This window comes from Saimiri boliviensis, chromosome 8 (assembly GCF_048565385.1).
Source record: "Saimiri boliviensis isolate mSaiBol1 chromosome 8, mSaiBol1.pri, whole genome shotgun sequence".
NCBI lineage: Eukaryota > Metazoa > Chordata > Mammalia > Primates > Cebidae > Saimiri > Saimiri boliviensis.
In genome coordinates this window covers 13,147,158-13,169,918 of record NC_133456.1, presented here as the reverse complement: position 1 = coordinate 13,169,918, position 22,761 = coordinate 13,147,158, and the positions used below count along the sequence as shown (strand labels likewise).

Sequence of the window (22,761 nt, the reverse complement as noted above, 5' to 3'; positions counted from 1 at the left end):
ACTGCCTCCTCCCCGCTGCCCCCACCCTGCCACGCCCGCGGCTTTTGGAAACAGGCTTGCGGGTGAGGCAGAGGAGTTGCTGTGGGGGGTGGAAGTCAGGGTCAAAGATCACCTGTCCAGGGGCCCCCGGAGGGCCAGGTTCTCCCTTAGGTCCGACAGGGCCGGGCAGACCTGGTGACCCCTGTGGCAGAGCAGCGTAAGGATCTCAGGGTCTCTCCACCAGCACCCCGCTGCCCCACTCCTCACAGTTCGGGTCCACAGCCGGGCACTGCGCCCCACAGCAGACCCGCAGCGAGCCGAACACATACCGGCACCCCAGGGCTCCCTCTGTCTCCGTCTTTTCCACTGGTACCGTCTCGACCTGGGGCTCCCGGCTTCCCTGTCTCCCCCTGAGAGGGAGGAGCTCTGTCAGGGCTGCCTGCTGGACCCTGACCCCTGGAGCCCAACCCTTGACCCTCAGAACTCACCACTTGTCCAGGCAAACCTGGAGACCCCTGTGGACCCTGAGGGAGAACAAGTCGGGTGTCAGGGTGACAAGGGACACTGGAGGACATGAGAGAACATGGGCCCCAAGGGGTGAAAACACAATGTCCCTGCGGGGGCCACAGGACCTCACTCACCACAAGGCCTGAAGGCCCAGGGGGACCAGGAAGCCCCACAGCTCCGGTAGGTCCAGGCAGGCCCTGGAGGAAGAGAAAGTTCAGGGCAGTGCCAACCCCACCCATCTCCCTATGACCATAACCTGTGAGCTGGGCCACTCACCCGTCCTGGGGGTCCTGTTTCTCCAGGCTCCCCCTGCAAATGACCCAGAGACTGCGTGAGCAGAGCCCACGTGGCCAGGACTGCTGGAGCGCAGCCTCACGCAGAAGATGACAGCCCGGGAGGTCGGCGTACACTCCCCCGGGCGTGGACCTGGCTCAAAGGAGCCTCCTCCTGCCAGCCACACACCTAGACTCACCTTCAGGCCAGAGGGTCCCTGGGGTCCTGCAGGGCCAGCAAGACCCTAGAGAAAAGGGACAAGGGCAGGGAACAGGGCTCAGGGATTAACACAGAGAAGGCCTGGCTCATCAGCAGTGGCCAGTGGCTGTTCCAGCCCTTCCAGACTCTCACCAGGCAGGACGCCCTGGTCACTCACCGGGGCACCAGGCGGTCCAGGGTCTCCACGGCCACCCTGTTGGGGAAATAGTCTGATGAGGGGGAGTTAGCCTCACACCACCAGGAAAACTGAGGCAGTACTGCTCTTGGGGCAGGGTACAGGATGGGGGCAGGAGAAGTGAAGATTCTTGAGTACTCACCTCTGGGCCAGGGGGGCCTCTTAGACCCTGCAGACCCTGCATAGAGAGGGTGCTGATGAGCCCCAGTCTGGACCTCACTTGGGGTGTGCTCAGCCTCTGGGGGCTTTTACCTTGGGGTTAATTTCCATACTCCACCCTTTCCAGGAACAGATAATGCATACCCATGGACTGCCTCTCATAGATAGCACACGTGGGCCTGCACACACAATCTCACGCACACACACACACACAGAGGCAGACAGCCACAGCCACACAGAGAAACAGGCACACACAGACACAGCACACACACACACAGGCGCACACACACAGGTACACACAGACACAGGTACACACAGACACAGCACACACAGGCATACACAGACACAGCACACACAGACAGGCCCACACCCAAACATGCACACACAGACAGAGGCACACACAGACACACACAGACACAGGTACACACAGACACAGCACACACAGACACAGCACACACAGACAGGCCCACACTCAAACACACACACACGGATAGGCACACTCAGCAGAGGCAGCAGCACCTAGCGGAGGGATCCAGAGCCTGGGCCAGCTGCTTCAGCCACCACTCACCGGTTTCCCTTCAGGCCCAGCCACACCGCGCTCTCCTGGTAGACCCTGCAGAGAACAGGTTTAAGGCTTCAGTTTCCCAGTTGCAACTTCCCCTCCACCCACCATCCCCCAGACAGAGTCAGGACCCAGACAGCCCCAGGCAGCGCAGATTCCAGCCCTGCACACAGGACAACATATGTGAGAGCCACCTTATTGCACATGTGGCTGTCGGGCAAGGACTTACTGGGTTGCCATCCTGACCCCTCAGTCCAGGCTCTCCCCGGTCTCCCTTGACACCTGGCACACCCTGCAGGCAGAATGTCATGCCCTGAGCCCCCAGTCCCTGCCATGTGTTCATGTGCATACGCACACCACTCCTAGTGGGCCCCCAGACAGGAGAGGGACTCTATGCAAGGGTGGGGAGAGGCCTCACCCTGTCTCCTTTTGGACCTTGGTCACCATCACTGCCCGGCTCCCCCTGTGGGGATAAGATGTCAAGTCAGTCCCTAGTGCCATGGCGGAGGGTGGCCCAGAGCTGATCCCACACACTGACCTTAGCACCCTTGAGTCCAGGGGGTCCCTGTTCTCCAGAAACTCCAGGACCTGGCCCATCCACAGCCACCTACAAGCACAAGGTCACGGGGGAGAGATGTCTCTGTCACAGAGGCATGACGGGGTCATCACAGATCTCAGGATCACAGAATTTCTAGAGGCCCAAGCTAAGGGTGGCTTCCTGGTCACCAGTCATAGGCCTAGGGCAGGGTTGGGGTGATCACCTTGGGGCCAGGAGGTCCAGGGGGCCCAGGGATTCCAGGGAGGCCAGGAGACCCATCTCTGCCCTGTAGGAAACAAGAAAATGGGATGGCAGCCCCAGCACAGCCCCCAGGCAGCCCTGCCCCACAGAGCCCGTCACAGCCCACCTGTTCTCCACGTTCTCCTTTCTCTCCCCGTTCTCCCTGAAATGCAAAGAGCCAGTGAGGACCAAGTCCATGGGGGTCCCACCCTTCCCAACCCCTCTTCCCTCACTCTCCCCGCCAGCCCGCAGGCTCACCCTCTCTCCTGGCCTTCCTGCCTCTCCCACACCCCCAGCCTGGCCTGGGAGCCCGGGAATACCAGGCTTTCCAGGCTCCCCGGCAAGGCCAGGAGGTCCAGGGGGGCCCCTCTCCCCAAGGGCCAGGCCGGGTGGCCCCTGAGGGCCAGGGTCTCCACGGTCTCCCTTCAGCCCGCGTTCTCCAGGAAAGCCAATGGGGCCCTGCAGGGGTGGAAGAGGGAATACTGGTGGCTGCACGGATACACCCCCACAGGGCTCACCCACTGAGCCGCCTCTGCTCACCTCCTTCCCTGGGGGGCCTCGCTCGCCCGGGTCCCCCTTGGGGCCTCGACGCCGTTCAGACACAGGCAGGAAGCTGCCAGAGCTCTCGTCCCAGGTCTCTACGATCTCCCGCAGGGCAGACACCTGAGGGACAGCAAGAGGTCAGAGGAGTGGGGTGTTCCGCCGCAGCCCCCATGCCTATGAGCACCACTAGCCCCAGGGGCCCCCACCTGCCCCCACCGCCAGCCCCGAAACAACCCACCTTGATGCCAGCAGTTTCCAGCAACCGCTCCACATTCTGGGGACAAAGGCTGGGTGAAGGGCTGCTCTTGAAGGAGAAGCTCCTGCCTTCTGCCCAGCGCGGCTTCAGGAAAACACTTCCGTACCCTCTTCCCCAGGCCTCTTGCCCACAGCACCCTTTAGCACTTGGTTGAGGCACAGCTGGAGACCCCGGGAGCCCCTCCGTGGCATGTCCCCACTGCCCAAGTTCCCTTGAGTGTGGGCTACCAGAACCCCAATGGGGCAGGTCACTGAACACATAGCATAGAACCCATGGAGCCTCGTGGCAAGGGGAAGGGGATGGAGCGGTGATCCCCACCGGCAGGCAAAACAGAGTCAAGGAGAGGCTCCAAGCCTGGCTCACCTGCGGGCTTCCAGGCTCTCCTCGCAGGCCGCGCTCTCCAGGGAGGCCCTAGAGCGATGGAGACAAGCTGCTAGGAACCAGCCTATGGGGCATGCGTGTGCATATCTGGGTGCTGTGGCTACCTGGGCATGTGGAAAAGGTGGGGGCCTCACCTGCTCCCCTTTGGATCCAGTCTCCCCACGGTCACCCTGAAAACAAGAATGACCAGGTGGGGAAATATGCCCCAGTCTGGTCAACCCCTCACTGCACCCCATACCCAACATATGCACACTCACCTTAGGGCCGGTGCTTCCTGGGATGCCAGGAAAACCCTGAGATACAGCAGAACACACAGGAGTCACACAGGCCCATGGCTGTCCGAGAGGGTTGCCCATAGAAACACAATGGCTTCTAATGCTCTCAAATCCCAGAATGACCCAGGACACTCACCTGGCCAGGAGGGCCTACTGGTCCTGGGAGGCCTGGAGGGCCCTGGGGTCCAAGGATACCAGGAGGTCCACGCTCACCCTTGGGACCGTCACGACCCTGTGGAGGATACAGCCAGCATCAGGATGCTCAGACCTCAGAAAAGAGTGGAGTCATATCCCCCCGGGTCAGGGTCAGAGGTTGCAGAAAACTCCAACACTCACTTCTCTCCCAGGGGCACCTGACTCTCCTTTCTCTCCCTAAGGAAGACAAGGATACTTCAGATGTGGCTCCAAGCAGAGACCAGAGAGGCCCCAGGTCGGGGACTTTACCTTCCTCCCGTCTTCTCCAGGATCCCCAGGCTCTCCCTGTGGGCAGAGGACTCACATCAGCCCAAACGTTCACTGATGTCTGGCTGCAAGACACTATCTTGGCAGATTTTAGATGACTGTGACTGTATGTCTGCGCCTGTAGCTCCATGGCTCTGCATGCCTTGGAGCATGGCCTGTGGCTGTCGGAGTGAGCTGCTGCATGTCTAAGGGTGTGTCTGCTCACCAGGCAACTGCACACATGTCCTCTGTCTCTGGCTCTCCAGAGGCAGCTCCACTTTTTTGTGTCTCTCGGCTGGTGACTGTCCACATGTCCTGGGTGTGTGCATATCCATGTGTGTCTTAGCATACATCCCCGTGGGTCTATGTGTCTGGGTCTGTCTGTACGTCTTGGCCCATGTCTGCATGTGGGCATGGGCTTGTACATGTCGCCACAGGCCCCCAGTGCCTTGAGAGCTGTATGTCTTGGCATCTGTCTGCAACTCCTGTGTGTAGCTCAATGTGTGTGACCATAGGTGTATGGGTGGTGATATAAAGTCATGTGCCAGCACATGTCACAGATCAGAGCCATCAATGTGTGACTCACCACGACTCGGCAGAGGTCTACATGTGGTCTTGGGTCTGTGTGTCAGATAGCACATATCTGAGTCTGGGTAAAAGTGTCTGGGTGTCAACATGTCTCTAAGTGCCCCAAACGTGGCTTCAAACCAGTGTGTTTGCGCCTGTCGACCTGTCTGTGGCTCTTCACCTGTGCCTGTGGCGGTGGGTTATCTGGGCATGTGTTGGCCCATCCTGGCACAAATTGACCCATTCACCTAACTCCCTATATGTCTGTGAGGCTACCCGTGTGTGCATATGAAACTATGTTTCCAGGCCGGGTGCGGTGGCTCACGCCTGTAATCTCAGCACTTTCGGAGGCTGAGGTGGGCGGATCACCTGAGGTCAATTCGAGACCAGCCTGACCAACATGAAGAAACCCTGTTTCTACTAAAAATACAAAAAATTAGCCAGGCGTGGTGACACATGGCTGTAATCCCAGCTACTCAGGAGGCTGAGGCAGGAGAATTGCTTGAAGCCAGGAGGCGGGGGTTGCAGTGGGCGGAGATTGCACCATTGCACTCCAGCCTGGGCAGCAAGAGTGAAACACATTTCAAAACAAAAAAGAACTATGTTTCTGGATGCATCTGTATGTCTGGGCCAGGATGCCTGTGTCTGCATGTGTGCCCTGTGTGCTGCTCAGATCTCGGCTGTGTACGTGTGCTGCTGTTTCTTGGCAGGTTTTGCCACAGCTGCCCTGGACACACTCACGTTTTTCCCATTCAGGCCAGGTTTGCCATCCTCGCCTGGCTTTCCCTGTGGGAACAGATCATTGGTCAGATGTTGGGGATAGGGTGAGGGTAGTAAGGGGTAAAGCGGGTAGCATGAAAGTTTGAACTCACCAGTAATCCAGGGGGACCAGAGGGGCCAGGGGGGCCCTGTTCTCCACGGAGGCCTGGAAGCCCCTGGAAAAAGTCTTTGTTAAGATTGACAGGGCCTCGGAGATATCCCGTGCGGCACACCCCATGGACTAGAAGATCCCCATAGGATTTCCCTCCAGGGTAGAAACCTTTAGGACCTAGAGGTCCCACTGAGATCCCTCAGGCACAGACCCCAGGGGTTGGGGGGATCCTAGTGAGACTCCCAAGGGAAGAACACCAAGAATTTGGAGGGCCTATTAAGACCCCCAAGGCAAAGAAGGTCAGAAAGGGGGGTTCTATTAAAACCTGTCTGTCAGGGACCGAGGCCCCTCCCAAAGACAAGGCTGAACCAACTCCCATCCCCTCTCTGATGCGGTGACTATGATGACCTGGCCGGAGCTTCTGCAGGCCCCGAGCCCCTCTGCCCGGCATCTCCCTTCACTTACATCTCTCCCCGGGTCCCCGGCTTTGCCCGTAGCACCCTGAGGAGAGACTCAAAGTCAGTTCATCACGGTCATGGGGTCAGGGGCTCTAGTCCCTGTGAGCCCAAGACCTGCGTGGCAACGACGCACCGCACCCAGGCAGGGCTCTGAAGACACAGACAGCACGTGTGGCTCCAGAGCTCGGCAAGGCCAAGACCACCCAACGAGGCTGGGGTCTAGGCCCTCATGTGAAGGCGCAGTGGAAGGGGAAAACCAGGCAGGGACTACCAAGACTCACGTTCAGCCCAGGGGACCCGGGGGCTCCTGGTTTCCCATCCAGCCCGCTCCGGCCATCCAGCCCAGGGGAGCCCCGGTCACCCTGAGGAAAATAAAGTGGTAAGAGGCCGCCAAGGCCGAGGTGGGTCTGAGAACCCAGGCTCACGTCCTGAGGAAACTCCACACCCTCTCACCTTTTCTCCTGCTGGGCCTCGGACACCAGGGTCCCCCTGGAGGGAACAGGGTCAGATAAGAGGTGAAGGCAAGAGGGGGACTTGGCAGACGGGGCGAAGTGCGTTACTCACCTGTGGGCCTGGGGGTCCCCGAAGCCCATCAACGCCCTGAGGACAGGGGAGGAAGAAGTCAGAGCAGGCCTGGGAGGGCCCGCACCCCCTAGGCCTGCATTCCCCCGGACCAACCACACTCACCCTCTCCCCAGGGGGTCCAGGCGGGCCAGGGTCACCCTTGGGCCCTCGAGGACCCTCTTGTCCGCGGTCCCCAGGCTCTCCCTGTGGCAGAGACAAGTTCGCTGAGGAACAGCCTTGGAGCCAAGGCATGCCCAAGACAGAACCTGTCAGGAGGGACACTGGGTCTTTCCTCCGCTCCCCCCACAGACCCTATACCTTCTCTCTGGCTCCAGGTCCTGTGTCTACCTGTTGGGCAAATGACCAGTGAGAAGAGTGGCTCAGCAAGGGGAAGAGGGGTTGGTGAGGCGAGACAGGGACTGTGAGGTTTCAGAGGGGCAGTGGGGGAACTGGGAGTCGGTGGAAAGAAGGAGGGGACATGACGTGGAGCCAAAGGGGCAAGTGAGGGTGATGACAGAGAACCAGACCCGGTACAGCCCTTACCAGCCGTCCTGGGGGTCCTGGGGGACCCTGAAAAAGGAAATGACTGTAATCAACAGGAGCCCTCAGGTCCCAGGGCTTGACTCCGGTTTGTCCCAGGCTCATCTCTGCCCCCAAATTCCCTGAAGCACCCCAATGCCAGCCCAGCAGGCAGGCCGGGCCTGGGGTGGCCATCCGTGCTTCCCACCTTGACCTCCAGGCCCCTCATGTGAACGCTGACCAGAGCACCGGCAGCAGCGCAGGGGACCCTCCATCCCTTCTGAGCCCAGGACGCCAGCCCCACTCACCGGCTCCCCACGGTCACCCTTGGATCCAGATGGTCCAGGGCTGCCCTGCAGAAAGGCCGGGGTCAGGGCCACTCAGGGCAAGGAGCAGTTTGGGGTAGCTTTGGAAGTACCATGAGGACTCATGGGAATGTTGGCTTCCTTCAGGCCACAGGAAGTAAAGATCGGGAGGGTTTAACATTCCAGGGTTGGGGGGTAGGATCAGGTACTGGGAATTGGTTGGTTAGAGGGTTAAGGTTGGGGGCGAAGGGTCAGAATTCGGGGTGAGGAGTCATAGGTTGGGACTCACATTTCGTCCATCCTCTCCAGGATCTCCCTGGTCTCCCTTCTCACCCACAGACCCCCGAACTCCAGGTGCCCCCTAAGAAGAGCAGCTGGCCTGAGACAGACCCTCGCAGTATTTTGCAGGTGCCCCCATGACCCCCTCCACTGCCCCAGGTTCCCCATCACGCCACAATCCACATCAGAGTTCCCATCACCCCATGCCTCCCATCCCCCCTTACCATCCCCGCAGCCTTTCCTATCACTTTCACGTCCATCTCCCCTTACCCCTGTTACTTCTCTCCACCAAGACTCACCCGAAGGCCACGCTCGCCAGGTTTTCCAGGCAAACCCGGGTCACCCTGGTGATAGAGAGAAAGGTCATATTGCACAGGGGGGTCAGGATCTCACTCACTCCGGGAGACGGAACAGAGAAGGGCCTTGTGCAGCAGGGGACAGGAGGCAGGGAGTGGACTGGCTGAGCTGGAGTCCCCAGCCTACTGGGATCCCAGTTCAAGGGCAAAAGATCAGAAACCACAGTGGGAAGGAGTCTCACCGGAGGACCCTCGTCACCTTTCTCTCCAACTTCACCCTGTGAAACGTGAGAGTAAGCCCTGGTCCCAAGAACCCCCGTGATGCTGGCAACAGCCCTACTCCCCTGCCCGCTGTGACTCCCCCTACTCCAGCCTCTTACGTCTCGTCCTCGGGGGCCAACAGGTCCTGGGGCTCCAGGCCGCCCAGGGTCTCCCTTCTCTCCAGGAGGCCCTGAGTCACCCTGTGGAGGAGGGAAGGGGGAGGTGATTGCTGCAGGACACTCACAGCAGGCAGCCCTCAAGGGCAGGGGACTGGAACCCTGGAGGTAGCCCAAGGTAACGGGTACTCACTGGGGGTCCTGCTCTTCCAGTGAGTCCAGTGGGACCCTGAAGGCGATAGAAGAAGGGCAGGACTTAGTCAGGGTCCCACCACCTCATCTCCCTCTGTCCCACTCCCTGTCCCCACATTGATTCACCCGGTCTCCGGCGTCTCCCTTGGGGCCAGGGTCTCCAGGAAGAACCAGGCCGGGTGGGCCCTGTGGATGGAAGGGTAAGAAGTCAGGAAGACAGCCTTCACCAACCGCCCCTAAACACGGTCCCTTCACTTACCCGTTCCCCTTGGACTCCGGTAGCTCCTCTGGGCCCAGCAGGCCCCGCATCTCCCTGGAGGTGACAAAGACCATCAGTGCTAGTACCAGGCTCCAGTTACCCCCCTGACCCAGCAAGTCCTGTGACCCTTACGTCCCACAGATAGGCCCTGTGACCTAGACCTCAACCCTGTAGCAACCTCTCCTCACCCTACACCAGGCTTACCTTTTCTCCTTTGGGTCCAGCAACAGCAGGTCCCTGAAAACAAACAGGACAGATATAACTTAGCCCTGCCTTGGGAGTTGTATGGCCACAGTCTTCATTGGAATGGAAGTGACATGGAATTGGAAGTCATACAGCTCAGTCTCTGCCCGGAAGTCACAGGGTCACCGCTGACAGCAGGGTAGGGGTGATAAAATGGACTGACCCAAAGAGCTCATGACCTGCATGGAGGCCATGGGGTCACAGCCAGGAGTCTGGAGGCAGGTTTTAGCAGAAGGAGAGCCACAGAGCTCTGAGCCCACTCAGGGACCCAGCACTGCACTGTGGAATCACAGCCCAGACCGTGTTCTAGAGGAGGGTCACAGCTCAAGGGCTGTGCTGTGCTCAGAGCCCCGTCCTCCTGCCACTCACCACCACTGCAGGGTCCCCAGGGCGACCAGGCTCCCCCTGTGAAGGGAGGATAGGGGCAGGGACAGGGCAGGGAGTCACTTAGGAGCCTAAGATCCCAGTGTCCCACCTGCCACATCCCTAGTACCAGACAGTAACACCCCTAGCCGAGGACCCACCTTCTCTCCTTGGCGGCCGGTGGGTCCTGGTGGTCCCTGAATGTAGAGAAAGTGTGAGCCCAGAAGGGAAAGGGAAAGGGAAGGGACACACGAAAGTCCTACTCCTAGTCCCACCACAGTCACGGACTCACTTCAGGACCCTCGGCTCCAGGACGTCCAGCAACCCCAGGCAGCCCCTGAAGAAGAGGAAGGGAAGAGCTGTGCAGTGGGTGGGGGCGGGGGATGTGGGCAGACAGGGCTAGAGGCTGGGGTTGGGGCTGGAGAGGGCTCAGGGAAGATTGGGATTTAGGTTGGCAGGGGTCAGACTTGGCAGGACAGAGATCAGGTCAGTGAAAGTCAAGGTCAGTTCAGCAGGGTCAGAGGTTCAAAGCCAGGTCCCTGGGGCTGAGGGTTAGAGCGTGTATCAGCAGGGATAAGGGGTCATGCAAGGAGGGGTGAGGAGCAGGGGCAGTGGGGGTCAAGGGCAAAAAGTTCGAACCAGAAAGGGCACAGACGCCAGGTCAGCTGGTATGAGCACTGCAGTCAGTGGGCTTACCCGGGATCCCGCGGGGCCTGGGGGTCCACGTTCGCCCTGATGGAACAGAAGCCAGAGCTGAGTTGAGCCCAGATCCTACAGGGCGCTCGAAGCCCCTGAGGTTGCACTTACCTTCTCTCCAGCCTCCCCCAGAGGCCCTGGAAAGCCCCGATCACCCTGAAGAGAGAGGGTAAGAGAGACAGAGAGAGGGAGGGTGGGCGGGGGGCCTTGAACGTCAAACCCCAGACAAGGGGTCTCACATTCCAACCACTCCCTCTAAAACCACTACCTCTGACCTAGAGGGAATTCTTATCTCCTGATCTTCCAGCCTCCCCGAAGACCACGGGGAGCCTGCAGGAGCACCCCTCGCACCTGAATCCCCCAGGAACTACTCACTTTGGGGCCAGTAGTGCCAGGAGGTCCCCGTAGGCCCTGGAAGGGATGAATTTGGGGGTTCAGAGATTTGGGTCTGAGCATGAGGATGGAGCAGTGGTGAATGGTTGCGGTGGGGGCTGGAGCTGTGCCACCACATGCAGAACCCCTGACCCCGCCACTCACCTGCTCACCCGGAGACCCAGGTTGTCCTGGGAGACCTGGAGCTCCATCCTCAGAGTCACCCTGAAGGAGAAACACATGGGTGGGAAGACCCAGGGGAGGCCCTGCCCCCAGCACCCAGCCTCCCACCACAGAACTGGGACATCATGAAGTCAGGCTTCCTACTTTTTCTCCTTTCTCTCCAGGGGGGCCAACAGGGCCTTGGGGTCCAGGGTTTCCCGGAAGACCCTAGGAGGAAGTGAGTGAAAATGCAAGCCAAGAACTATGAAGCCCAGGACCCAACCCCTGCCCCAGCAGAGTCCCACACCCCTGAGCAGGGCCCCCAGCAGGGCCTCAAGGCCCCCTCACCGGCAGCCCGGGCTCCCCGGGAGCAATGCCACCTTCACCTGGTCCAGGGGGACCCTGGGAGAGAACAGCAGGTCAGGGAATTAACGGGGAAATCTGACTCCACGCCACCCCCAGCACAGCCTGTCCCTGACTTACCCGCTCCCCACGGTCGCCTTTGTCACCCTAGAAAACAGATCATGACCCCATGACCCTGGACCACACCGGACTCCCAAAGATACCAGGAGGGGTGAGGGTCGTGGGGTCCGATTGGATTACAAGGTTCTTGGGATGGCCGAGGTATCATGACGAGGATGGGGGTGGTCAGAGGGTCACAAGGGCCAGAGTAAGTGGTAGGGGTTATGTGGATTCAAATGGGGTCACCGGGTCTCTGCATCACACGACACTCATAAGGCTGTCACCTTCACAGCTGTTCCAGGTAGCCCTGGGGGGCCACGGGGTCCTGGGTCCCCCTGTGGTCCAAGAGGTCCAGGGGGGCCCTGATGGAAGACACAAAGTATAAGGTGCAACCATACAGACCCCACTCTCGCCCCCTCTTGTTGGTCTCCCCAGCACACATCACTTGCCCGCACATACCCTGGACTTACCGATGGTCCAGGGTCCCCTTTCCGCCCGGGAAGCCCAGGTCCTTGGCCTCCAGTGACTTGTCCGGGAGGCCCCTGAAAGGATAGAGGGCAGGGGGCAGGATTCAGGATATGGGAGCCCTGAGCTGGAAGAAGCCCCTAGGGGTACCCCAGCTATTTCTATTCATGGCTTAGGTCCTGCCCAGGGTGTGGCTTGGGGCAATCCTGCTCCTCCCTGGGACAACCCCGCGGCCTCTCTTCCACCTCCACCTACCGGCTCCCCCTTTGGGCCTCGAGGTCCTTGCTCTCCCTGAGGACAAAACGGAGCAGAGGGTGGTGCTTGGTCTCAGGCAAGGGTCTGCGTGGGCACTCCACCACCACCCCAGGCTCCCATCCTGTGGAATAACCCTGGGGAGACACTTTGAGAGCAAAGAAGGGAAGGCAGCTTACCGGTTGCCCACGAGGGCCAGGCAGCCCTGGGGAGCCCTGCAAACGGAGGGAATAGTCGGAACCACCCTGCCCACTCGGGCAGCGCCCACCCTGACCCACAGGGCAAGGCTTGCTCACCTTTAGGCCAGGGGCTCCAGGGGTCCCATGAGTCCCTGGGCGGCCAGGACTGCCTGGGCGCCCATCTGCTCCAGGGAAGCCCTGAGGAGGTGAAGAGGTCAGGGCAGGAAGAGACCCTCCCCCGAGGCTCCTGGTTTGCTAGAGGGGCCTCACCCCATCGACAAGGGGTCCCTTACCCTACTGGCTCCTAAGTATTATTGGGAGTAGAACAGTGAGGTAGAGAAGTGGCCCCTCAGAGCTGCAGGAAGCCCAATTCCAAGCACAAGGACAGCAAGACAGAGCTTCCCTGCCTCAGGGACTTCGAGCTGCTACTCAGGCTCTGCATGGGGCGGAGACCCCCCTGGCCCTTCTACCCTCCAAAGTCTCAGGGTGGTTTATAACCTCCAGCTGGGCTTCTAGGAATTCCCAGTGATTCTAACTCTGCTTCTTCCTTCTCTCTTGTAAAATCCTTGAGACAGCTTTGAGGAGTGCCTCAGAGGATCCTTGATGGTGTCCACACTCACCCTCTCGCCCTTAGCAATGGTACTTCCAGGGGGCCCCTGAGGGCCAGGAGCACCGGTACTGCCCTGAGAGAAGAGAGCAGGTTAGGGGGCGATAAGCCAGTTGGGGTGCAGGGACAGATGTGGGGGGCACTCACCGGGAGGCCAGGGTCGCCAGGAGGCCCAACTTGTCCTCTCAGGCCCTGGGAAGAGTGATCAGTGAGGCCTGCGCTGCCCACCTCCCCTCCCCACCTGACACTCAGTCCAGTTCTCTATTCCCCACCCCTCAGGGGTACTCACCATTTCTCCAGGTTCCCCCTTCTGGCCCTGTGGAAACACGTGTCAGATGCAGGTCACAGTGGCTAGCCCCAAGTGCAGCCTCCACCCACCTCTCACCATGGAACTCTTACCTTTGGACAATACACCGGGCAGTGCTCTGGCCGGGGCTGTGGACATAGGGTCCCTTTGAGGTTGAACATCTGTACCAAGAACCCCCAGACCCCTTATTTCCTACCACCCAGTCCCCCAGAGGCCTCTTCCAAACCTGAGGAGCGAAGGATGCCTGACACAGGGCTGCCGCCAGACCGCTGACAGCCCGGTCCAGGCTTGGCCCGTCATCCACGGCAAAGAAGGTCTGGACAGGGTCCACGCCCGGTGCCAAGCGACGCAGCTGCTCTGGGTCCGCTCCAGCCATTCCCAACATCACCACGTGGAGCCCTGAGGAGGGGTCCGGTGGCCTGCATGATAACCCTGTCGGGGCCACCCCTAATCCCAGACCCCCTCCCCATCAGCCTAGTCCTCACCAGCAGCCTGGGCCTCCCGGATGGGGCTGAATATGTCACCTCTCAAGGGTTCGTCCACTAGCAGAACCATCACCCCTGGTACGTGCTGGCGACGCCCAGGAGCATCTGGTGCCAACAGGTATCTGTGAGCTGTGACCACGGCTGTGCCTGGAAGGAAGGACATGTCAGAACCCTGGGGCACCAAGCTCCCAGTGGGTAGCCCCTGGAGTCCATGCCTGCTGCCATCCTCACCCAGGTTGTTCCCACTTGGGTCCATGTAGGGGATGTCACGGATCTTTTGCAAGATACTGCCAAGGTCATGGGAGCCGTTCAGCGGGAGCAGTGGGGAGGGCCGGTGACTGTAGGACAGCAGGCCAACCTGGAGTGGGGGAGACACAGAGCCTGGGGAGGATGAGAGAGCAGGGATGGGGGTGCACAGAGCCTAGAGAAACACATCAGGGTGTGTGCGACAAAACCCTATCTGTCAGGGAGTGAGCCACACACACAGCAGGTGAGGTCTGGAGCCTGTGGGAGAGCTGGGAGATTGTCTGAACTACTGGAGGTCAGGAGATGGTCACCGGTCTGGAGCCTGGGTTGGGGAGGCGCAGGGAGAGGTATGAATCCGGCTGCTCCTAGGGCCAAACCTGAACTGCCTGTGGCCCAAGAGGCCCAAGTGCCACCACCAGACGCTCCAGGACCCGCCTCGTAGCCTCCGCACGGTGAGCATTGTCTTGAGTGGCATGCAGTAAGAACACCACATCTGCCAGGCCACGGGGGCACACTGCAGGAAGGGGGCCAAGTTACCTATGTGGCAGCCCACCCAGACACACCTTTCCACCCTTCCCACTAGGCCCACCATACCTGGCATCTGTGTGACAGATGCCTCAGGACCCCGCACACCATCCAAGACAGGTGTCAGGGAGAAGACATAAGAGACGCCGGGCTCTAGCCCTGTCACCTGCTGGGACCTTGAGATCCCTGAAAGTGTCTGTGGGGCCCCTTCTGCAGAGGACAGAACTTGGTTAAAAAGCAGTCTCCATGGAGCCCCAACTGCCAGCCCGCTCCAACCCTGGCCTCCCCCTCACCCTGGCCAGGGCCTCTGAGTGGCCGCCAGGATAGGATATAGCTGGATGCCCCGGACACTGGTGTCCAGGCCAAAGTCACGGAGTCAATCGAGGTGCCCACCACACGTAGTTCAGTGCTTGGAACACGAGGTGACTCTGAAGGAGGAATGAAAGATCGGGGATCACAGGCTGCATCCTGAGAACCCAGAGGAGAGAGATGTGAGATCCTGGGTCAGGTTTGTCTTATTGAAGCATCATGGGAGGTCATGCTGGGATCATCCAGGGTCAGATGGTGGAGGGGTGGGGGTACAGGAAAACTCACTCAGAGTCTGGGGTACAGGAAGTCAGAGTGGGTGGGTCATTAACGTGGGGGGAGCACGCCAGGGTGAGGCAGGCTTACCAGTATGCACAGTCACCTCCGCGGGGGGCCCTTCTCCAGCTGGCCCCAGGATACTCAGTCTCACGCGGTACTGTGTCGCTGGCTCCAGCCCATCCAGATGATAGCTACTGAGCTCGGGCCCCAGGACCCGGGACTGTTCCTGGCCACCTGGGGCAAATATGAGGGCGGGAACCAAGAGCATGTGGGAGAGTGACATTGGGGGGCATTAATGGGCCCGCCCACCTCACTGACTCTGTTAATTGGGCCACTCTCCTGACTGATCTTCCTCATCCTCACTGACTCTGCCCACTTTATAGACCCTGCTAGACTGACCCTTCATGAACTCATTGATCCCGCCCACTTCATTGATCGATCTTACCTACTGTCACTGATCCCACAGACCCCCAATGACAGACCCTGCCCACTGTCACTGTCCTTGCCCACCTTGCAGCGTCTGCCACACCCCTAACCCCACTGGTCCTTAACCTCCCAGGGAAACCTCTCACCTTCGGGTTGCCAGCGCAGAAGGAAGCCCTGAGCTCCCGGCACCGGCTCCCAGCGCAGCCTCAGTGAGTACTCCCCACGCTGCACCACCTGAAGTGTCCCCAGGGCTGGCGGTGCCTCAGGTGCTAGACAGAAAGCATAGAAATCAGGGAGGCTCTGCCCCCACTGGCCCCTGTGCCAATCCCAGGCCCTCTCTGGCACACACACCCCACCCAGCCAATCCCTCTGCCTTCCCTTTTCCTTCTCTCAGACCCTGCCCTCAAAGGCTCGCTACAAACCCTGGTCCGTTCTCCAATCCCGAGCACAAGCCTCAATCCCTAAACCATCCACACCACCCATCCTAGGCTCTCCAGCCCACACTCTGCCTACGTGTGGTGACGACAATGGAGACAGGTGCACCCTCGCGGTCCCCAACAAGTGCAGTCACTCGCACTGAGTAGCTGACTCCACCTTCGAGACCCCGGATCTCTGCAGAGTCTGTGTTTCCTGGGAGTATCTGGTGTCTCATGGGGCCACCTGGCCAGATGAGCATAGAGCAATGGTTAGGGGTGGCAGGTCCCAGCCAGGAAGGACAGGGGTGGGGTCAGGGAGCCATACCTTCACTCCGGCCCCAGGCCAGTCTGTAAGCTGTGGCTCCAGTGACCCCTACCCAGGTGATCCGCAGAACGTCGCTGGAAGCATTGAGGATCTGCAGCCTTGACACACGGCCCACAGGCTCAGGGGCTGGGGACAGAGACAAGGTAAGGGGCAGGAGTCACTGGGGGTCTGATGGGACAGAGTGGCAGTTTAGGCATGGTTGACATAGGGGTGATCTGAAAGTCAGCGTGAGGTTAGTGTGGACAGGTCAGTGTAGGCATTCCTGAGAGGGAGGAGGTCAGTGCCTCAGGTGGGCAGCATGGGGCCACCAGGAGGTCACCGTGGATGGACGCTTAATCAGAGTGGGGTGGATCAGTGTGGACAGGACAGCCACTGAGCAGGGACGCAGAGGCAGTTGGGCAATCAGAAATATACAGCAGGGCAGGGTGGGTAGCAGCTGGCCAGGGTCCACTCACCTGTCCGCACAACAACAGAGGCAGGGGACCCATCCACACCAGCCACATGGGCCCTCACATGCACCGTGTACTCAGTATCTGGCTCCAGTCCATCCAGCTCAGCCACTGTGGCCTCCCCAGAAACCAGCTGGGATTTCTCTGGGCCTAGAAGCAGGGATGGAGTCAGCTCCAGGGCTAGCCAAACTCTATCCCCCAGTGTCCCACATGGACCCCCCAAAAACCCCCAGGCTCCATTCAACCCTGAAATGCCCCCTCCCAAACCCCAGTCCCCACCATGGGCTGAATGCCAGGAAACCCTGTATCCTGTGGCGCCAGGAACCCTGGTCCAGGCAATGGTGACAGATGAGCTGCCGGTCTGAGTCACACGGACTGTCCTCACTGGGCCCAGTGGGTCTGGCGGGAAGAGGCAATGGGGCAATGGGAAGTCTGCTGGGGGAGGCAGGGGAGGGTCTGCTGGGGGAGGCAGGGAGTGGGGCCATCTGATAGGAAAAGGCGATGGGAGTCTAACAGGAGACAAGAATCTGATGGAGGAGACAGTGAATGGGTCCAGTGGAGGAGTAGGGAGTCGGAGGTATTATGAAGCAGTGAGGAGGTCTGATGGAGGAGAAAGGGTAAATCTAAGAGGAGATTTAGGCCGGGCGCGGTGGCTCAAGCCTGTAATCCCAGCACTTTGGGAGGCCGAGGCGGGTGGATCACGAGGTCGAGAGATCGAGACCATCCTGGTCAACATGGTGAAACCCCATCTCTACTAAAAATACAAAAAATTAGCTGGGCATGGTTGCGCGTGCCTGTAATCCCAGCTACTCAGGAGGCTGAGGCAGGAGAATTGCCTGAACCCGGGAGGCGGAGGTTGCGGTGAGCCGAGATCGCGCCATTGCACTCCAGCCTGGGTAACAAGAGTGAAACTCCGTCTCAAAAAAAAAAAAAAAAAAAAAAGAGGAGATTTAGGTCCAGCAAAAAAAGGGGTGGGGTCTGAGGGATAAGGTGGTGGAAATTTGAGGGCAAAGACTATGGGAGTCTTAGAGAAGAGGCAGGGGAATCTGAAGATGGGGAGGGCTTAAGGGGAGACAGCTGAAACCGAAGGAAGCAGCATCTCGGAGGGAGGAGGCAGCGGGAATCTGAAGGAGGAGGCAGAAGTTCTGGGGAGAAGCAAGGGTCCGCAAGGGGAGGTATGGGGGTCTGAAAGGGTAATGGGGGCATAGAGCCAAGGGACGGGGCAGACTCTGACCCGTTCGAGCCACAATGACTGCAGGGGGGCCCTCTTCTCTCCCTCGCAGTGCCAACACAGCCACCTGGTAGGCAGTTCCAGGCTGCAGCCCTGTGATGTCTGTGGCAGTAGAGTCTGGGGGCAGTATCTGGCTGGATTCTGGACCTGGTGTCAGAGGGAAATGCTGGCATGGCTCCTGCCTGTCCCCTCCAGTCCCCATACCCTGATTGGTCCCTCCCATGCAGCCCACACTGACCACTGCCTGTCCTCCAGCTAATCCGAAATCCACTGGCTCCAGGGACGGGTCCCCAGGCCAGCCTCACTTGCGTTGCATCTGACACCACAACTCGCAGCCCTGGAACAGCCAGTGGGGTATCCAGCTCTAGGGGTTGAAGACAGAGGTCAGAGGTCAGAACCACGACCAGAGTGAGGCACACAGCTGTCCTCCACAAGCCTGCTGTAGTGCTCACCCCGGTGGACGGTGAGGACACTGGCAGTGCCCTCACGGGGACCCACTCGAGCAGACACCCGCACAGTGTAGCTAAGCCCAGCCCGAATGTCATCCAGGTCGAAGACTGTCTGACTCCCCGGAAGCACCAGAGTCCGCTCAACCCCTAAAAGAGAAGTCAGGGTAGGTGAGCAGGGGTCAGAAAGAGACAGGGGTGTGGGACGATGGCAGCAATGCACAGGGACACAGGAAGAGAAGGGCCATGGGGATGGGGATGTGGGGTGGTGGGGGCCAGAGAGATGGAATATGGCTGATAAAAGTGAGTGCAAGACAAGTACATGGGATGAAAGGGACCGGTGATGGCTGGGGACACTGGAGGACAGGGGTCAGTGGGATGATGGGGTGTGGGATGATGGGATGTAGCACGATAGGAGTTAGCGGACAGCAGTGAGAACTGACAGGCCATTGACAGACACTTGTGTTGGATGGCAGAGGTCAGTGTTGGATGGGGGCATGCAATGAGAGGTTGGCGTGGACAGTGGTCACCACCAGGGTAATGGAAAGTTAGGTGATTGAGCTTGTGGCTGGGCAGGGGTGAAAGCCATGGACAGGGGTGTGGGGCAGGGAGGACACTGGCTGGGGCAGAGTAGCAGGCAGACAGACCCTATTCAGGGCTCAGTGCCATCCTAGGAAGTGGATGGATAAGGAGACAGGGAGGAGGCTGTAGGGACCCAGGTGTGGAAGGAGAGGGCTGGAGCTACACTCAGACCCCGCAGGCTGGCACTTCAGTGTGTGTGTGTGTGTGTGTGTGTGCACGCGCGCACGTGTGTGGTGGCGGGGAGGGTGCTGGCTGCATCCATCTCACCCTGGGTGCTGCGCACTGTGATGCGGTACCCGGTGGCACCGGGGACTGGGCTCCAGGACACTCGCACCCGCTGCCCGGGCAGCTCAGTGGCTTGCAGTTCCGTCACAGGGCCCACAGGCAGCTCTGGCCCTGTTAGAGAGCACAGCATAGAGGCAGCCTGGGGCTTTAACACCTCCCCTCTCACTGGCCCAGCCCACAGAGCCCTCACCAGTGGGAACCACGGTGGCGGGGGTGGCCACCTCGCGGTCCTCCAGCAGAGTGTAGAGTGTGAGGCGGTACTCAGTGCCTGGCTGCAGCCCATCCAACTGGTAGCGGGTCACATCAGAGGGCACAACCACCTTCTGCGGTGGCTCCAAGCCTGCAAGATGACAAGGTCAGGCCAGCTGAGGCCATGCCCTGACCCCTGCCTGTCCACCCCTTCCCCCACACTGACCACTCTCTCTCTTTTTTTTTTTTTAACTTATGAGAGGGTCTTAATTTTGCCCAAGTTGGCCTTTGAACGCATAGCCTCGCCTCCTCAAGTGCCAGGACAACTGGCCAGAGCCGCCGCGGCTCCCTTCACTGACCACTCTCACGCCGCCATTCCAACCGGTAGCCACGGGCCTCAGGCACCAAGTTCCAGGACAGGAGGATGGATGTGGGGCCCAGGATGACTGGGCGCAGGTTCTGCTCCACAGAAGTGTCTGCCCAGGACACATGGGACGTCAGTGGCCTCTGGGCCTTGCCCTGCCTGCCCGTCCCAGCCTGAAGACAGTGCCCAGCCTCCTCACCAGTGCGAGCCGTGAGGGATGTGGCAGGCCCCACATTGCGGCCAAACAGGGTGCTGACGGTCACTTCATAGTCTGTGCCAGGCTCTAAGGCACGCAGCAACACTGAACCCTGCCCAGGGCCCAGCTCCTGCTGCTGAGTGGCCCCACCTGCATGGGGGACACCAAGGGGCCAGTGGGCCTTGTGGACTCAGGACTCTACAGCCTTGTCTGAGGCACAGGGACTCCCTCAGCCCACATCTCTCACTCACCACTGAGGACTCGCCATGTCACGCGGTAGCCAGTGGCACCTGGCACACTCTGCCAGGCCACCAGGAGGCTGTGGGCTGTGGTATTCTGGATGGTCAACTCTGGCCCCTCCAGGGCAGCTGGGAGAGAGTCCCACCAGGGATTCATGGAGTCAGGAGTGGGGAGGGGGCACTAGGGTGGGGGGTTAGGTGAATGGGATCAGGGGCTGGCAGAATTGCTCACTGGTCCGAGCTGTCCCGCTCACGGCCTCCCCGATGCTGTTGGCATAGAGGGCAACCACCGTCACTTGGTACTCGGTCAGTGGCCGGAGACCCTGCAGCCGCACGCTGGTCTCACCAGCTGGGACGTTCACCTGCCCAAGGCCAAAGGTCACTTTATCTTACCCAGCCAAGTCCCCAGCCACCACCTATCACTTCTGACATCCTACCTCCTGCCGCTCGCTCGACAGTGGCTGTCCCAGTCCTGTCAGAGGAGTGTACTGGACCTTGTAGCCAGTCACAGGGCCACTGGCCGCTGTCCACTGTACTCTCAAGGATTGGCTGCTTGGCTCAGACAGCATTAGGTCCCGTGGAGCAGAGGTCGAGTCATCCGCTGGGAATGGGGGATCGGGGGATCAGGGGATCAGGCAGGAGCGTTGGGGTGAGCATGTATGGTGCAGAGTTGGGGTCAGGGGTCAGGAGCACATAGGATGGAATCAGCACTCCCAGGTGGGGGTTGGGAGTGGGTCCGGGGTCCGGGTCAGGGCCGTGTGGGCAGGAACTCACGAGGCCGGGTCACAGGCACGCCACCAGCAGTCCTGCACACTCTCCGGGAAACAATGGGCAGTAGGGTCCTCAAGATGCTGAAGTCGTTGACGAAGAAGAAGAAGTCATTGGTGGGCTGTGAGGCAACTCGCTTCAGCTCCTCAGGGTCGGCATTCTTGATCCCTGAAGTGACGCCCAGTCAGGACTCAGTCACCACATGGTCTCTGACTGCCCCCCACCAGCTGACCTGTCACCCGGGCTCGGTCCTCACCCACAGCAAATAGCTTGACCCCCTGCCCTTTCAGCCTTTGGGCAGCTGTGTCCACCAGGTCCTGGGACTTCCCATCTGTGATCAGGATGCAGACCTGGAACAGGTGCAGGGGTCAGATCACAGCTCCCCTGGACACTTCATTTGGGGTCATCTTGGGAGGCATGGTAGGGGTAGGGATCACCTTGGGGACGCCAGGTCGGGCCAGCTGGGGCAGGAAGACACGATCAGTCACATGGAGAATAGCAGCCCCTGTGCGAGTGTTGCCCCCCTTGTAGCTGAGCTCACGGATGGCACGGATCACATCACCCCCAGAGCCAAGTGCATCCAGGCCAAACTCTGTCCTGTTGGAGGGTAGGGGTGGCAACAGGCTAGGACTCAGGACCTCTTCTGGCCTTGGCCTTGAGGAGGCCTCTAGGGTGAGGGTTATGGGTGTCAGGCTTTCTTGAGGGGTGCCTTGGTTCTATGATTCTCCACACCATCTTGCCTCTGGAACCCCCAGGTTAACACCCCCGCCCCAAGATGCTCCTTTGTGCACCCTCTGCAGCTGGGCCTGGGCAGTCCTGAAGGAGCCCTAGGGGCTCACAGCCTGTGGGGAACAAGATGCTGCTAAATTAAATAACTGCAAGAGGAAGGGTGCAGATGGAGGAAGGTGGATGCCGGCCAGACAAGGAGCGCCGCTGGTGGAACGGCTGCGGGGGTTAGGGGTTCGAACATGGAGAGTCCAACAGGCATGGGGGCCCCCTCCTGTGCTCCCCACCTTCAGATCAGAAAACAAAGCCTCCCTGTTTTGCACCTTCCTGTCTTGAAATAGCCTGGAGGTGTTTCAGGGCACGAAGATTCTACCTAGGGAATCCTTACCTCTGTCTCCTGAGGAGGTCCTGGCTAGGAAGTCTCTAGATTCCCCAAAACCTGTTTCTGGAAAGACCTGGCCTGGGGTTTCAAGGGTCTCCACCCTCTCTGGGAAAGTGGTCTTGGTGGGATCTCCTGGTCCCCAGCCCCTAGGGCCATTACTCACCGTGGGTCATCACTGTATTGCACTGCGGCAAAGCGCACACCCTGAGCACTGGCTGCTCCAGAGAAAGGCAGCACCAGCCCTTCGAGAAAGCTGCGGACTTCGCGGAAATTGCTGCGGCCAATGGATGAGGAGCCATCCAGTAAGAACACAATGTCAGCGGCGTAAAGGCGCGTGCAGGTCACTGGGGTGGGGAGGAGAGATCAGGGCCTCTTCTGGGAGGCCAACCACCCGCCTCCCTGCACTGTGGCCTTGCTGGGACTTGGGATGGTGGGGAGAGTAGGCCTCCTCTGCTTATGCAAACTAGGGCCAGGTCGGCCTGAGCCTAGGAGCCCTGAAGGGAGGGAACTGGGTGGGTCCCAAACCAGACTCCTGGGGAGGGTTGGGGCCTGC

General features: G+C 59.9%; 1 protein-coding gene across 1 annotated transcript in view; it reads right to left on the bottom strand.

Annotated features, from left to right (window-relative positions):
* COL7A1 (collagen type VII alpha 1 chain) overlaps positions 1-22,761 on the bottom strand; it is a 31,832-nt gene that overhangs the window by 8,418 nt on the left and 653 nt on the right. The window contains exons 3-88 of the mRNA XM_003926302.4: positions 22,372-22,552; positions 21,538-21,697; positions 21,357-21,450; positions 21,107-21,268; positions 20,770-20,933; positions 20,565-20,694; positions 20,345-20,461; positions 20,097-20,243; positions 19,893-20,009; positions 19,535-19,684; positions 19,327-19,455; positions 18,484-18,627; positions 18,270-18,395; positions 18,035-18,178; positions 17,080-17,199; positions 16,807-16,950; positions 16,352-16,477; positions 16,124-16,270; positions 15,757-15,879; positions 15,272-15,418; positions 14,893-15,027; positions 14,669-14,809; positions 14,452-14,588; positions 14,060-14,186; positions 13,829-13,975; positions 13,570-13,742; positions 13,436-13,471; positions 13,326-13,352; positions 13,184-13,228; positions 13,050-13,112; positions 12,547-12,627; positions 12,430-12,465; positions 12,254-12,289; positions 12,004-12,075; positions 11,818-11,895; positions 11,555-11,581; positions 11,420-11,473; positions 11,237-11,299; positions 11,075-11,134; positions 10,913-10,948; positions 10,649-10,693; positions 10,538-10,573; positions 10,134-10,178; positions 10,003-10,038; positions 9,848-9,883; positions 9,440-9,472; positions 9,236-9,289; positions 9,103-9,162; positions 8,978-9,013; positions 8,788-8,868; positions 8,650-8,685; positions 8,411-8,455; positions 8,122-8,193; positions 7,836-7,880; positions 7,552-7,578; positions 7,327-7,356; positions 7,132-7,212; positions 7,009-7,044; positions 6,898-6,933; positions 6,726-6,806; positions 6,452-6,487; positions 5,988-6,050; positions 5,857-5,901; positions 4,552-4,587; positions 4,444-4,479; positions 4,244-4,339; positions 4,090-4,125; positions 3,967-4,002; positions 3,815-3,862; positions 3,434-3,469; positions 3,193-3,315; positions 2,911-3,111; positions 2,780-2,815; positions 2,636-2,698; positions 2,413-2,481; positions 2,293-2,337; positions 2,104-2,166; positions 1,881-1,925; positions 1,296-1,331; positions 1,136-1,171; positions 959-1,003; positions 763-795; positions 621-683; positions 468-503; positions 309-389; positions 113-181 (exon numbers count right to left, since the gene is read on the bottom strand). Coding sequence (XP_003926351.1) covers positions 113-181; positions 309-389; positions 468-503; positions 621-683; positions 763-795; positions 959-1,003; positions 1,136-1,171; positions 1,296-1,331; positions 1,881-1,925; positions 2,104-2,166; positions 2,293-2,337; positions 2,413-2,481; positions 2,636-2,698; positions 2,780-2,815; positions 2,911-3,111; positions 3,193-3,315; positions 3,434-3,469; positions 3,815-3,862; positions 3,967-4,002; positions 4,090-4,125; positions 4,244-4,339; positions 4,444-4,479; positions 4,552-4,587; positions 5,857-5,901; positions 5,988-6,050; positions 6,452-6,487; positions 6,726-6,806; positions 6,898-6,933; positions 7,009-7,044; positions 7,132-7,212; positions 7,327-7,356; positions 7,552-7,578; positions 7,836-7,880; positions 8,122-8,193; positions 8,411-8,455; positions 8,650-8,685; positions 8,788-8,868; positions 8,978-9,013; positions 9,103-9,162; positions 9,236-9,289; positions 9,440-9,472; positions 9,848-9,883; positions 10,003-10,038; positions 10,134-10,178; positions 10,538-10,573; positions 10,649-10,693; positions 10,913-10,948; positions 11,075-11,134; positions 11,237-11,299; positions 11,420-11,473; positions 11,555-11,581; positions 11,818-11,895; positions 12,004-12,075; positions 12,254-12,289; positions 12,430-12,465; positions 12,547-12,627; positions 13,050-13,112; positions 13,184-13,228; positions 13,326-13,352; positions 13,436-13,471; positions 13,570-13,742; positions 13,829-13,975; positions 14,060-14,186; positions 14,452-14,588; positions 14,669-14,809; positions 14,893-15,027; positions 15,272-15,418; positions 15,757-15,879; positions 16,124-16,270; positions 16,352-16,477; positions 16,807-16,950; positions 17,080-17,199; positions 18,035-18,178; positions 18,270-18,395; positions 18,484-18,627; positions 19,327-19,455; positions 19,535-19,684; positions 19,893-20,009; positions 20,097-20,243; positions 20,345-20,461; positions 20,565-20,694; positions 20,770-20,933; positions 21,107-21,268; positions 21,357-21,450; positions 21,538-21,697; positions 22,372-22,552 — 6,809 coding nt within the window. The remainder of the gene's footprint in view (positions 1-112; positions 182-308; positions 390-467; positions 504-620; positions 684-762; positions 796-958; positions 1,004-1,135; positions 1,172-1,295; positions 1,332-1,880; positions 1,926-2,103; positions 2,167-2,292; positions 2,338-2,412; positions 2,482-2,635; positions 2,699-2,779; positions 2,816-2,910; positions 3,112-3,192; positions 3,316-3,433; positions 3,470-3,814; positions 3,863-3,966; positions 4,003-4,089; positions 4,126-4,243; positions 4,340-4,443; positions 4,480-4,551; positions 4,588-5,856; positions 5,902-5,987; positions 6,051-6,451; positions 6,488-6,725; positions 6,807-6,897; positions 6,934-7,008; positions 7,045-7,131; positions 7,213-7,326; positions 7,357-7,551; positions 7,579-7,835; positions 7,881-8,121; positions 8,194-8,410; positions 8,456-8,649; positions 8,686-8,787; positions 8,869-8,977; positions 9,014-9,102; positions 9,163-9,235; positions 9,290-9,439; positions 9,473-9,847; positions 9,884-10,002; positions 10,039-10,133; positions 10,179-10,537; positions 10,574-10,648; positions 10,694-10,912; positions 10,949-11,074; positions 11,135-11,236; positions 11,300-11,419; positions 11,474-11,554; positions 11,582-11,817; positions 11,896-12,003; positions 12,076-12,253; positions 12,290-12,429; positions 12,466-12,546; positions 12,628-13,049; positions 13,113-13,183; positions 13,229-13,325; positions 13,353-13,435; positions 13,472-13,569; positions 13,743-13,828; positions 13,976-14,059; positions 14,187-14,451; positions 14,589-14,668; positions 14,810-14,892; positions 15,028-15,271; positions 15,419-15,756; positions 15,880-16,123; positions 16,271-16,351; positions 16,478-16,806; positions 16,951-17,079; positions 17,200-18,034; positions 18,179-18,269; positions 18,396-18,483; positions 18,628-19,326; positions 19,456-19,534; positions 19,685-19,892; positions 20,010-20,096; positions 20,244-20,344; positions 20,462-20,564; positions 20,695-20,769; positions 20,934-21,106; positions 21,269-21,356; positions 21,451-21,537; positions 21,698-22,371; positions 22,553-22,761) is intronic.